This window comes from Phacochoerus africanus, chromosome 15 (assembly GCF_016906955.1).
Source record: "Phacochoerus africanus isolate WHEZ1 chromosome 15, ROS_Pafr_v1, whole genome shotgun sequence".
NCBI lineage: Eukaryota > Metazoa > Chordata > Mammalia > Artiodactyla > Suidae > Phacochoerus > Phacochoerus africanus.
The window spans coordinates 89,834,772-89,849,980 of NC_062558.1; the positions used below are offsets into that span (position 1 = coordinate 89,834,772).

At 35.1% G+C, this 15,209-nt stretch overlaps 1 protein-coding gene across 7 annotated transcripts in view; it reads left to right on the forward strand.

Annotated features, from left to right (window-relative positions):
• MAPK8 (mitogen-activated protein kinase 8) overlaps window positions 1–15,209 on the forward strand; it is a 119,046-nt gene that overhangs the window by 96,117 nt on the left and 7,720 nt on the right. For 4 of the 7 annotated variants that reach the window (XM_047759902.1, XM_047759904.1, XM_047759900.1 and 1 more), the window contains 6 exons: window positions 4,805–4,970; window positions 8,441–8,512; window positions 9,822–10,004; window positions 10,314–10,438; window positions 10,981–11,044; window positions 14,485–14,562. In XM_047759902.1, coding sequence (XP_047615858.1) covers window positions 4,805–4,970; window positions 8,441–8,512; window positions 9,822–10,004; window positions 10,314–10,438; window positions 10,981–11,044; window positions 14,485–14,562 — 688 coding nt within the window. Of the gene's footprint in view, window positions 1–4,804; window positions 4,971–8,021; window positions 8,094–8,440; window positions 8,513–9,821; window positions 10,005–10,313; window positions 10,439–10,980; window positions 11,045–14,255; window positions 14,393–14,484; window positions 14,563–15,209 lie in introns of those variants that run through there. The other 3 variants (XM_047759906.1, XM_047759901.1, XR_007132152.1) reach the window with 2 other exon arrangements.

Here is a 15,209-nt window from a genome sequence, read left to right on the forward strand (position 1 = left end):
TCGTGACAACCAAAAATGTCTTTACATTACTACAAGAATGCTTCTGACACCATGGATGTGTGGTAGTTTTTCCCACACCAAAGAATTCTCAGATTCTGTGAACACAAGCTGGGTATCCTACAATTTTCCCCAGCTCTGACACTGTCTACCTGGAAATAGCATTAGATCTTGCAGGTTAAGGGCTCAGTCCCATAAGACTGTTTTCACTTCAGGTGAGCATCACAATCCTAGGGTTGTTACCTTTGCTTCTGACTCAGAGTCCCATAACCCCCTCCTTAGGTTCAGTTGATTTCCTAGAGTGGCTAACAGAATTCAGGAAAACATTTTACTTTTTCTTTGTCTTTTTAGAGCCATACTGGTGGCACATGGAGGTTCCCAGGCTAGGGATTGAATCGGAGCTGCAGCCACTGGTCTATGCCATAGCCACAGCAACGTGGGATCCAAACCGCGTATGCAACCTACACCACAGCTCACAGCAACGCCAGATCCTTAACCCACTGGGAGAGGCCAGGGACCAAACCTGTGTCCTCATGGATGCTAGTCCCATTTTACTTTCTAGGTTACTGATTTATTACAAAGGACATAACTCAGGAGCAGTCAAATGGAAAGATGCATGAGGCAAGGTATGTGGGAAGGCACATGGAACTTCCAAGCTCTCTAGGGGTGCACCACACTCTTAGCACCTCCATGTGTTTACCAGAAGCTCTCTCTATCCTTCTGGGGTTTTGTGGAGGCTTTATTGGTTATTCTTTTTGGCCATTCGTGATTGAACTCAATCTCTAGCCCCTTTTCCCTCTAGGATGTCTATGGGGCAGGCTGAAAGTTCTAACCTTTTAATTACTTTGTTGGTTTCCTGGCAACCAGCTTCTTCCTTTGGGACTTTCCCAGAGTCACTTCTTTAATATAAACTCTGGTGTAGTTGAAAGGTACATCCTATGAATGATCAAAAAAGCACAGCTTTCACCTTTATTAGTTCTTATCACTTAGGAAATTCCAAGGGTTCTAGGAGCTTTGTGTCAGTAATTGGGACAAAGGTCAAATATGTTTTTCTTATTATAAATCACAGTATCACAACTAGGTTATGCCAGGGTAACACATAAACACTGAATTCTCAGTGGCTTAACATAATTAAGATTTATTGGAGTTCCCATTGTGGCGCAGCGAAAATGAATCCAACTAGTGTTCTATGAGGATGCAGGTTCGATCCTTGGCCTTGCTCAGTGGATTAGGGATCTGGTGTTGCCATGAGCTGTGGTGTAGGTCACAGATTCGGCTCAGATTCCCCATTGCTATGGCTGTGGTGTAGGCCAGCTGCTACAGCTCCATTTTAGTCCCTAGCGTGAGAATTTCCATAGGCCGTGGGTGTGACCCTAAAAAAAAAAAAAAAAAAGATTTATTGCCCACACTGTAGGTCAGTACAAGTCCAGGTAGAGTGAGCACTCTGATTTATATAAGATGCTCAGCAACTCACTGTCTGGAATGTTACTAATCCCTAACACAGGATAAGAGACAGAAGGATGTTATGCACTGGCCCTTCTATTCCTTGTTCCCACTCACATCCCATGGGCTAGAAGTAATCACAGACCAGAAAAATGTGGAATTCTGAGAAGGTGGAATATTAAGTTAATCTACTACACATACAAGTCCAGTTATTCTTTACAAATATGGACAGCAGTGCAACTGACATCTGTAGAAAGATACATACTGATGTATGTATGCAGGGATGAATTTCAGATGGTATTCTTTGAGGCGTTTTTTGGACAGTTTCTCTTTCTTAACAAAAAATAGCTACTTTTTAAAAATTGTATTTCGTCCTTAAATTTTCCAAAAATCAAGATTTTAAGGTTAGAATTGTATTCCTAGACTAGAATATAGTAGTATGAGGAGCCATTAACCAGCACAGTAGACATTGAAGTAGTATCAAAGCTGCTAATATCTATCTTTGAACATGCAGTGTTACTTGGCTGAGATATATTTTAGAAATAGTAGCAGTATTGACAGGATAGCACTAACGAAAATTTTCATCTTTTGTTTCAATAAGCTTGTCAATATCTGTTTTTAATTTGATAGAACCTTTAGATTACACTTCTAAACCTATCCATGATTGCCAATTAAAATATGATAAAAGCAACATGCGTGCTTTTCTGGATATTGACATTACAAAAGTAATCATTATCAGGGCAGCTTTCTTTTCTGTTGTATAATTGCTGATATTCAGTGTATTTGGATATACACTTGCTTCCTCTGGTCTCTTGATTCATAATAGGATTCATGGGCACTTAACAAGCAAAATGGGTTGAACTTAAAGCCTTGTCAGTTTATGGTGCCACCTTTCAATGATCATAGCACAGGATTCCTTAAGATTGAGATCAGGTGGAAAATTGTTCACAAAGATATTATTTAGTAGCATCAGTAGCAAGTAATTTTATGGATTAATGGCACCAAGACAATGATGTCCTTCCTTTATGGGCAGTCAAGTATTTTGTGAAAAATTTGTATGATTTCCAGTGGGAAATCAGTGATGGAAAACTGATAATGACTATTTTTAATTGTTTATTTTAATTAAAGAATCATTGATTTATAATGTGCCAGTTTCTGCTGTACAGCAGTGACCCAGTCATATGCATGTGTATATATATATATATATATATATATATATATATATATATACACACACACGCACATTCCTTTTTTTATATTATCTTCTATCATGGTCTGCCCCAGGGATTGGCTATAATTCCCTGTGCTGTACAGTAGGACCTCATTGCTTATCCATTCTAAATGTAATAGTTTACTTCTACTAACCCTTAGCTCTCAGTGCATCCCACTCCCTCTCCCTCAGCAACCACAAGTTTGTTCTGTCTGTCTGTGAGTCTGTTTCTGTTTTGTAGGGAGGTTCATCTGTGCCATATTTTAATTTTATTTATTTATTTATTTATTGTCTTTTTTTGTCTTCTAGGGCTGCACCTGCGGCATATGGAGGTTCCCAGGCTAGGGGTCTAATCGGAGCTATAGCCACTGCCCTACACCAGCGCCACAGCAACACGGGATCCAGGCCGCATCTGCAACCTACACCACAGCTCACAGCAACACCGGATCCTTAACCCACTGAGCAAGGCCAGGGATCGAACCTGAAACCTCATGGTTCCTAGTCGGATTCATTAACCGCTGAGCCACAACGGGAGCTCCATATGCCATATTTTAGATTCCACATGTAAATGGTATCGTGTGATATTTGTCTTTCTCTTTCTGACTTCCTGCACTTAGTGTGAGAATCTCTGGAGTCATCTATGTTGCTGCAAATGGCATTATTTTGTTCTTTTTATGGCTGAGTGGTATTCCATTGTGTACATGTACAATATCTTTTTAATCCACTCCTCTGTTGATGGACATTGGTTATTTCCATGTCTTTGCTATTGTAAATAGTGCTGCAATGAACATAGAGTGCATGTATCTTTTTGAATTATAGCTTTGTCTGGATGTATGCCCAGGAATGAGATTGCTAGATCGTGTGGTAGTTGTATATTTAGTTTTCTGAAGAACCTGTATACTGTTTTCCAGTGTTTGTACCAATTTACAGTCCCACCAGCAGTGTAGGAGGGTTTCCTTTTCTCCACACCCTCTCCAGAATTTATTTGTAGGCTTAGTAACAATAGTTTTGATTTGCATTTGTCTAATAATTAGTGATGTTGAGCATTTTTTCATGTGCCTCTGGCCATCCATATGTCTTCTTAGGAGAAATGTCTCCTTTAGGTCTTCTGGCCATTTTTTCAGTTGTGTTATTTGTTTTTTTGTTGTTGAGTTGTTTGGATATTTTGGAGTTTAAGCCCTTGTCGGTAGCATCATAAGTTTGATTAGGTCTCATTTATTTTTGTTTTATTTTTATTGCCTTGGGAGACTGACCTAAGAAAACATTTATATAGTTTGTTAGAGAATGTTTTGCTTAGGACATCTGCCAATTTGAAAGGTCAAATGACATGTGCTTAGAATGGCCTATTATTGATGTATACAACTTATTGTGACTTTAAAATGAGATCTTTGGGAGTTCTGCTGTGGTGTAGCAGGTTAAGGATCTGGCCTTGTCACTGCAGTGGCTTGGGTCACAGTTGTGGCTCAGGTTCCACATGCCATGGGCATGGCCAAAAAAAAAAAAAAATAAGATCTTTTAAAAGTAGGTAATTTAGTGTACAAGTGAATATAAATGTTAACTTATGATTCTCCCTTTTACTATAATAGTTCTCTTTTTTCTTTTTTTTTTAATTGTCTTTTTAGGGCCACACCCATGGCACATGGAGGTTCCCAGGCTAGGGGTCTAATTGGAGCTACAGCTGCCAGCCACAGCCACAGCAATGCCAGATCTGAGCCATGTCTGCAGCCTATACCACAGCTCATGGCAACGCTGGATCCTTAACCCACTGAGTGAGGCCAGGGATTGAACCCACAGCCTCATGGTTCCTAGCCGGATTTGTTTCTGCTGCGCCATGACAGGAACTCCTATAATAGTTCTTATGTGATCTTTAAGATGCCTTTCTGAATCACTTTTACTCCACTGATGGAAAATTTCTAGCTAATCTTAATAGCTAGCAAATAAAACATTAACTTCTCTAATAACTATTCATAAATTAGAAATGTCCTCAAGCTGATTTCTCAAATTTGCCTATAATGATGAATCGGTGCAGTGGTAACAATTACAGTGAAAAAATGAGCAGTTAGCCTGAATTGTTTTACAAGTGATCTACTATCTTGTGGACTACAGAATATTTATTTATATCATAGCAGTCATTTTTTATTTTTATTTTTGAAGGACTTAAAGCCCAGTAATATAGTGGTAAAATCAGACTGCACTTTGAAGATTCTTGACTTTGGACTGGCCAGGACTGCAGGAACTAGTTTTATGATGACACCTTACGTAGTGACTCGCTACTACAGAGCACCTGAGGTCATCCTAGGGATGGGCTACAAAGAAAACGGTCAGCATACTATTTATTTGAAATACGGTTCTGTGTTATTTGCTTTCATTTGTAAGATTTCTTGTGTAAATACTTACATTGAAATGCATAGAGTTAAAGGTATATTGGTGTTTGAAATGTTTATCAAGAGTTTGACAGTAACTACAATTCTTTTTTAAATTTTTAGAAAAACTTGGGGCCCCTGTTTATTTAAATACAAATAACCATCAACACTACCATTGGATAAAGCATTTGTTGCCATGGCCCCTGTAACAGAGCATATACCATTTGCTTGCTTATACCTTGAAAATGAGCATTCTGACGTGGGCTCAAGGAGCTATATAGTGGACCAATAGATAAATTTGCATTGGTGATATTTGCACACATTTCCAATCTTGTGACATTAAAGTTAATAACAGTAACACTTACTACAAACTTTAAGAGCTATAATAAGGACATTCTGTATGCTGATGGATAATTTAAGGTGACCTTTTGGATGAGATAATGTTTCTTCAAAGCCCTTGTGACCAGCTTTAGAGAAATGGTATTATTCTGTGCAGGTAAGGTCAATTATATGTATCAGCACTAATCAAAGTTGAAGAAAATTATCAGGCATGCAGTTCATGAATTTTAAAAAAAATTATATATATTTATACTTAAGAAATTTTGTTAAATCTTAGTCATTTAGGAGATGAATAAATCTGCACAGGAGTTTATTGACTTAAATGTGGCAATTCAATTCAGGATATTTCCTAGAATAAGACTTGGACATTTTTTTCTAGCAAAGAATCTAAAACAGCAGTTCACTTTGAAACAGGAAATTGCATCAAGTTAACCTTTGGGATTCATTTTTATAAACGATAACATTGAGTTATCTGTTATAAAAAGATATTTTGTAAAAAGAATTTTAGCTTCGTTTACTTTTCTGAGCTAATTGAACATTTGCTATTATTCTTTTGTTTTTAAATATGCTGTTCTGTCATCTTTCTCCTTACCTAAAATTACTGTATACCCTATAGAATCCAGTGAGTTAGATTTAGTATTAGACATTTTTAAATTTTTTTTGAGAATTGATACTTTAAGTGACCAGCATGAAGATTGCTTTTGCATTTGCTATAAAACCATTGATTGTCACAGATAATATATATAAAGGGTCACTCTGGGCTGTGATCTTGAGAGCTCCCTACCAGAAATTAACACCAAGAAAAACCATCTTATGAAGAATTGATGAGCTTTCTTTTCTTAGATAAGAATTATATAGATCACCTTGTTGCCTTTTTTTGCCCAAAGAAACTGTCAGTATAATGCTTGATTCTGATAATTTCATTAGCCAGCAAGTTTTAACTTAAGAACTTCGTTCTTTTAATGTCTTTTATTGCAAGCTACCTCAAAGCTTTTTGAAAAGTGTGAGATAATGGAATATATTTAAACTGCCCAATGGACTAAGCAGTTAGACCCTGTAAAAGCAAGTTTTTGTATGAATCAAGCTTTTCCTTTTCTGGGGAAAGTACTGACTCAGACAGTATCTTCTCTCATGATTGCAGCTTTTGAAATCTATTTTTTTTTTTAAGATACACTTTTTTAAAGATTACCTTCATAAATTGTGTCATGGATATTTAACTAAAGCTTGCTATTCTCTATAAAAGCCATAGGGAAAAATTATTGTGATAGATTTTTTTCCAAACACCCTGGGAAAAATACTTTCTGAACTACTGATTTGGGAATATTAATTTTCCTCTAAATATTTATTCTTGAAAGTTGAATCATGCCATGGATATTAAAAGATTTGTTTGTATTTTAATGTGAAATTTTAGAGAAACCTTAGTTCCATAGGATTTCTAAAATTTGTTCTTAATTTAGCTTCTAAAATTGTGTAATGAATTGGTAGTCTCCTTACTGAGTGTTTTAGAAAATACAGACTTTCCCAAAGTTCTCTTGCATAGGTAAAGAGTCTATCTCTAACATCCATTCTTGTGCTTTTCCTCTTTTGCTATTAAAGAATGGGGCCTTCAAACTTAAACAAATGCAAGTTTCTAAAACTTTCCTTTCACATTGCTCATTCTTCCCCTCTTGTATTAAACTACAAGCACCTTACTCTTTTTATCTGATTTTCAGACTCAAAGATATAAAATGTCAGGGTACATTGTTTTAATGAACAGGTGGAGAACCTCAAATTGCTCATTTCTGTGCCTGGCAGATTCATCTCAGCATTGATTCAAGCTCTCATTTAAAGTTGACAAGAGTCAGGAAGTCCTCTAGGAGACTGTAGATAATAAATCTTTGGGGACTTTTCATACATATTCAGCCAAAACTAACTTCTTAAACAAGTTTGGTTATAGGGGTTTAAAAAACTTACAGTGAAAAACGTGTGAAATATACTTCTTTTTATTAAATTTTCTTAATTTGATTGTTCTGTATGCACTTGTTAGGGTAGTAGAGTAAATGCAGCATGATGTTGCCAAGAAGGCAAATTACTTTCAACTCAGAATAAACATAACACTTCTCAAAACAAATTTATAAAATACAATATGAAAATTTCTGAAGAGCTTTAGATTAATTTTTTAACTGTGATTATTCATAGAAGCATTTCTGTTAAATATTTTAATATACTAGATTATTTCTGCTCATGCTTTTTTCTTTTATTTGACTTAAAGAGAGAGTATAATGCACAGTTGAACCACAAAATAGAATCAAGATTTTTTTTTTTAAATTTTGCTACTCATGTACATTTTCAGCCTTATTTGTAAGATTTGTTTTCATTTCTTTTTCGTATTTTATAAACAAATTTTCAGAAACAAAATGTATAGGTTTTTTTCAGTTATGTAGTTTCTGTGCATAGCTCTCACTTTAAAATTAGATACAGTAAAAAGGCCACATTTCACATTTGCTTTTGTGAATCAAAAAGCCTTTTGAAAAAATACTTTGTTTTTAGTTATTCCATTAGCTAAAATTAAAATCACTTTTTTCTTTGTGATGTTTTGCAGTTTTTAATATAACGCAGTCATATTATGCTTCTTTGATTTTAATGACCTTTTGCTTTGCTTTTCCTTCTTTTGTGCTGCAAACATATAGTGGATTTATGGTCTGTGGGGTGCATTATGGGAGAAATGGTTTGCCACAAAATCCTCTTTCCAGGAAGGGACTGTATCCTTGTGCTGCTGCAGCAGTTTAGTTAGGTGATGAATTTCCTTATGTTCTCTAATGAAAATGAATAAGTGTATATTCATACATATGGGGTTTTTTTAAAACAGACAAAGTTTGTGGCTGTTATAGTTCAAAAATTGTTGAGATATGAAGATGAAATATTTGTAGGCTGCATCTGGCAGTAGGACATACAGTCTCTGCTGGTAGTTAGAACACATTCACTGTCACTCATTTTTATTTTATACTGCTTTCTATAATTTTGAAGTATACATGGTGTGCGTGATTTTTTTTAATTTTTTTTTTTTAACCAAAATCTTTATGTTAATGTCATTGCATTTTGTTTTCAGTTGACATTTGGTCAGTTGGGTGCATCATGGGAGAAATGATCAAAGGTGGTGTTTTGTTCCCAGGTACAGATCGTATCCTTATCTTTGGCCTAAAATGTAGTTTCTAAAGGTCAAATGTATGACAGCACTTTAGCTTGGTCAGGTATCATGTATTTTGTCTCTCCCTAATAAGAAAATATTGTTAAATTAGTCTTTCAAAATACCACCTGCTGTTTGATATAGACTTTACTTTCCCTCACTTACTGGTTGTTTCATATGTTAATTCTGAAAACTGCTCAAGTTAATTATCCACAATTACTTGCTGTCTTTGAGTTGATTTATTTAATCTAAATCAAAAATCATAGCTTGCGATTTTCTCATAATTACACACTTGAGTGAGTCTAGAAGTACTTAGGACTTAATGTGAATTTTGGAATTGTCTGTTGCTTCTTGTCATCCTTTTGTTTTGTCCTCCCCACCTCCTTTTTTGTTAACATTCTGTGTGTTCTGTGTCTTTTGGTTGTTGTCTCATTACTCAGTATAACATACTGATCTTTTCATCTGAGACTTTCAGCAGTTACAGTTTATAAGGAGATGAGTAGATTTGGGTTCATGATTTTTGTTCATCTGACTTCTTTTTAATGTTTATATTAACAGTGATCTGTTATGTGTTTACCAGCTGGTGCCACTTAAAATTGTTTTAGGAGGAGAAATGTGAAAAGCCGTATTCACTGGATTACAGTAAGAAAGTTTTAGGTCTTAGTCCACAGGGAGGACTTGAAATGTAAATACTAGGGGGAAAGAGACCAGGGAATTCTAACCTTACAACTTAACCAAATACTGAATCATTTTCTTAAATTTCAGAATGTTAAAAAAAAATTAACATAAAGTAAGGCAAAAGAAAATGCCACTTTTAGCAAAGCAAACATTTTGATTGCTACTGGTTATTTTCACTTAGTGTAGAAAATTCAGAAAAGCAGAGCAGATGATAAAAGTTGATCTTCTTAGAAATGCACTCACATTTTCTGATAAGCTGGAAGAAAAGGCAAATTTTATATTCTAAAATTGTGTATAGTTCACATTCTGGAGTCCCTATGGGTAGTAATTATCATTTTCTTTGAGCCACTTACCAATTGTATTTAGAATTTATGAGTTTAAGCTTTCATTTTATATGATAAAATCAGTGTCACACACATTAACACATAATAAATAAGGTTAACAAAGCTTGTTTATTGATCCTTTTTGTCCACCTACAATCATTGCCTTTTGCAAGGTGGCTGTAAGATTTATAACTGCCACATTCTTTCTTAGGATTTTTAATTGCCATTTTCTTGTTATTTTAACATGAATATGACTGTTGAACATTAGATGCACAGTATTTTTCTTAGCTACTCGATATTAGATATTGATCAGTGGAATAAAGTTATTGAACAGCTTGGAACACCATGTCCCGAATTCATGAAGAAACTACAACCAACAGTAAGGACTTACGTTGAAAACAGACCTAAATATGCTGGATATAGCTTTGAGAAGCTCTTTCCTGATGTACTTTTCCCAGCCGATTCGGAGCACAACAAACTTAAAGGTACTTTTTATAAATTATGTATCTTTAATCCCATTGTAGGTAGGTTGATGGTTGTGGAGGGGGTGTGTTCATGTTCTTATGGGACGTAACTCAGCATTATCCCTGGGTAACAGACAATGTGAGTTTTTAATTATTTTAAGTTTTTTTGTAATTATATATTTAATCATATATGTGACCTAATTTTATAGTAAAATCTGTTCTTTTTAGAACATATTTTTTAATAAATGATGATTTCAAATTTCTGAAATTTTTTTTATAATTTTAAAGCTTTTATGGGATAAGTGTACATTAACATCATTATTTTTGCAGCTAGTCAGGCAAGGGATTTGTTATCCAAAATGCTGGTAATTGATGCATCTAAAAGGATCTCTGTAGATGAAGCTCTCCAGCACCCTTACATTAATGTCTGGTATGATCCTTCTGAAGCTGAAGCTGTAAGTTCTTTTCTTAATGTTTGAAGACTATACTCTTAAAGTTTGGAAGTTTGGAGGATATTTTTAAATTTTAAACAAAAATATAAATAAATGACAGTGGTGTTCTGTTTCTACATGAAAACTTCCTTAAGAGAATGAATATATCCGAGCACCTCCTGCACAAAATAAGCTCCTTCCCATTGTTTCTTGCCTTTTTGCCTTAATTCCTAGTAAGATGAGCTAAAATCCTGAGCCTTTGGGGAAAACATCTAAACTTAGTTATAAAAGAACTTATGTGTCCAAAGATTAGCACAACTCTATAGTTAAAATGTGGCAAGTTCAAAAACCAGAAAGAAGAGAAAAAAACAGTTAAATATCTTTTTTCCTGCCATGGAGTTGTCTAAAACTAGTCTCTCTACACAAGAATAGTGTTAATCGTTCATCAATCTTAGTTTAATGATGTGTTTTTCCAAGCCTTCTGTCTGGCTAATATTTCAAATAATTCTAAAGAATTTATATACTCACAACAAACTGACTCAAATATTGTTGCCTGTGTTTTTCAGCCACCACCAAAGATACCTGACAAGCAGTTGGATGAAAGGGAACACACAATAGAAGAGTGGAAAGGTAACATTCCCCAGATTCTTTAAGATGAAGCTGAAAGAGTTTCTGGTTTTTTATGCTGATTTATTAATCCTTTTTAGGGAAATAAATGAAAGATATTTTCTATTATTCATAAGTGATATTTGATAATATGCTTATTAATATTTTTACAGAAGTAGAAAGTAAGTGTCCTTCCCTCTCTGACTTAATCCTGATGTCTTATGTTCCCCACCTCAGACACAGATGCATTAGTACTTTCTGGAATTTTCCTGTTCTTCCATAATCTACAAATATGTGTGTTTGATGTCTCCCTCTTTTCCTCTCCCACCCTGTTTTAATCACAAATGATTGTATACAGTGCACACTTGCTTTGTTGATACAATCATATATTTTGGAAATTATTTTCTTTTGCTCCACCTGTCTGACTCATTTGGTTTAATAGCTGGTTAGTGATATCCTGTGTAGCTGTGTGACAAAGCGGTTCTGCATCTAGCAACCTCTTGAAAAGCATTTAAGTTGTGTGTAGTCTGTTGTTACAGACGACTCCGCACTGTTCTTGTGCACATCTGAGAACATGCATGTAAGAAAAATCCTACAGGGACTTTTGCTGGGCTGAAGATACTTTTCCACTTATTCTCCAAAGAAATTGTAGCTTGTTTACACTTCCATCAGTTTTGTATAGGAATGTTGTTTTACCCCCACCCTCACCAACAGAGTGAGTTAATTTTTAGTCTTTACATATCTAATATAGTAGTTTTTAAATTTAATTTTATTTTTTTACTTTAATTGAACATTAATAATGCTTTGGTAGTCCTGGAAATGTTAAAATATTTTTCTTTAAAAGATTCCCTGTAATATTTGGGCCAGGTAATTTTTAGATACTGTTTACCTCCATCTCCATCTATGTTGTTGTCACTTAATATTTTGACCATTTTTTAAGCTACATGACTTTGGGCAAGGCACTTGATCCCCTTTTTTACCTGATCTTAAAATCATGTAGACAAAAAAAATCAGGTAGAAGATATGTTATTAAGAGCCAAGAACCTAAATACTTGGAAGAGAAAAGGGACTGAGGAGGTATAAACTGAATCAGGTAATCTATCTATAAATTTATTTGAGAGTAGTGAATTTGATCTTTCTTCTTAGGAATAACCAGAGGTTAGTTTTCTTTAAGTTGACTTTGGGAGATATATAGAGCCCACTGGAATGATAGAACCCAAGTATATGTAATATGTAAGAGTATAGTAACTACGGATCAGAGTATGTACTAAAATATATAACCTGGAGTTCCCATCATGGTGCAGCAGAAAAGAATCTGACTAGGAACCATGAGGTTGCGGGTTCGATCCCTGGCCTCACTCATTGCTTAGGTTAAGGATCTGGCGTTGCCATGAGCTGTGGTGTAGGTCACAGACTCAGCTTGGATCCTGTGTGGCTTTGGCTGTGGGCGTGGGCTGGCAGCTGTAGCTCTGATTTGCCCCCTAGCCTGAGAACCTCCATATGCCATGGGTGCAGCTCTAAAAAGCAAAAAAAAAAGAAAGGAAAGAAAAAAAATATCTAACCTGATATTTTTATATATCATTATATTTACAATTAACATTTATGGTATTTCATGGATCTTAATAGGCCTCCAAGTGTAAAACATACTGTTATGTACTGCTAGGAAAGAGAAAACAAGAGTTCCCATCATGGCTTAGCAGTAAAAAACCCGACTAGTATCCATGAGGATGCAGGTTTGATCCCTGGCCTTGCTCAGTGGGTTAAGAATCCAGCGTTGCTATGAACTGTGTTGTAGCTCAGATGTGGCTCAGATCTGGCATTGCTATGGTACAGGCCAGGAGCTACAGCTCCGATCTGACCCCTAGCCTGGGAACTTCCATGTGCCATGAGTGCAGCCCTTTATAAAAACCAAAAAAGAAAGAAAGAAAACAATGCCAACTGTACTGCACCACTAATTATAAGATGCAACCCAATTTCAAAAATATTAAACTATCAAAAAAGTGCATCTTAAAATCGGTGAAACATGGTATTTTCATTTGTATAAGGATATATCTGGGATTTTTCATTATGCTAAACGTGTTTATTTTATATCTTTTTCTTCTACCTCCAAATGTAGTTTGGTAATTACCCACACACTGCATTTTTTCAAGATCTTCTTAAGAATTTTAGCATCATAACAGAAAGAAAAATTCATTGCCAAAACCGTTAACTGCAGATTGCTTTGTCTAGTTAGTACTCCTAATTAGCTTTGGTTCTTCTGCCTTAGTCCCTTTTCACAATGGGGTCTTGTTTTCTCACTCTTTCTTTTTTAATCCTCTTATCTGGAATGCTTATCATTCTTTTTTGCTTCTTTAAAGAAAAGCATCTCCCATTCTTTCATCTGTCAAGATTTCCTATTTTTCTCCTTCCCAGTCCAAGTAGGTTACCATCACAAGCAAACTGAAGTATCTCTCATTTTTGTTCATTCCAACATATCTACTTGTTTTTACCTTATTTTCAGTATAAATGTTGTCATACTCTGTGATCAGAAATAATTTATCAGAAGATTAATTTAAGGAATTACAGACTCCGTGAAATTCTGTGCAACATTTTTTGCTTGTCCATTTTTCTCAGAGAGGGTTCATTGCTTTTATGCAGTTCTCAAAGAATTTCATGACCCAGAGAAGATGATGAATAATGGCAGTGTTAGCATCCACCAGAAGGTTCTTCTTAAGTGGACATTCATACTCAGAAGGCATATCACATTTGACATTAGAATGACATAGACGAATACAGGGCAGGAGGCACATACACCAGCAGGGCAACATCCATTGTCTCACTCCTAGAAATCTACCTACTATCCAGAAGCCTAGTTAAGGAGCAAGATTCCCAGGAAGAAGTCTTCTTGACAGTGATAGGATGCCATGTTTCAACTCAGAAGGAGTTAAAATGTAGCTATCTGATCCTTTTCCTTTAATGAGAATGTATTTATATTCTATTCTCATTAAAGAAGCTTGCACATACTCTTGCATGTAAGTCTTTTAACCGGTATCTGGGTAAGTACCTACCGTGTTATCAGGTACCATGCCTGGGCTCAGGAAAAAAAAAAAGTTAGACAAATTTGCTTCAAGCCCTCACTGAGAATTAAATGAGCATTTGTAATACAGAATGATATGTGGTATGATATGGTATATTTCAAAGTACTGGTGGAGTAAAAAAGGTAAAGTTTCTAACCTCAGCTCTGTCTTTAATCCAGCTTTAGGAATAATACAGCAGAGATTTTGTTTCAATATAATTCATGGTTGAGGATCAAGAAATTGTTAACGCCTTTGAATCTTAGGCAGACACCTAAGACCCTCTACTATTGCAAGGACACAGTTCGAAGTACTTAATGTGTGTAAACATTTTTTTACTTCAAACATACATATCTTGTGAGATTGCCTCTCAGACTTTGAAAAGTTTGGTTTTATTCACCTCTTTTACAGAATTGATATACAAAGAAGTTATGGACTTGGAGGAGAGAACCAAGAATGGAGTTATACGGGGGCAGCCCTCTCCTTTAGGTTGGTTACAATATATGCTTAGTTAAGATTACAGTTAAATTCAATGTGTTGTAAACCTCAGTGGCCTGAAACCTTCAGTTCTTTCCATGTTTATTACTATTTTTTTTTAAAGTTTAATATGTATAAGAAGTACAGTTTGTGAGGTTAAATTTTGAAAGCAGTGGTATACTGTCGTACCAGTACATCATACTAATATATCAGTAACTGAATTCATAAAATGGACATCTTTTTCTATAATAATAACATTCCATTGAGGTACAGAAATTTAAAACCTTTTTATTGTTGTTGTTGTTGGCAATATTGTCTTTAAAGAAGAAATTTCTCCCAATTTAGTATATTTAACCTTTCTATGATTTTAACCATCTTTGGATAAATAAATCATCATTGCAAAATTTTATATGTGATACCTAGTTACCATCTTTCTCATTTTGGTATTTTTGATTTGTTTAATGGTAATAGTAAAACTGCTATCAGAAAGTATTCTATCTAAGAAGAACATTGGTTTGCAGGAGCTAAACAACTTCTTTTATCATAAGCTCATATTTAATTTTAGTACTTGTGAAAGCATAAGAAATTGAAATGATTGGTAACATACGCATAGTAAGTATATGAGAGACAGCAGTGGTTTATGTACTTGGTTTCATTCT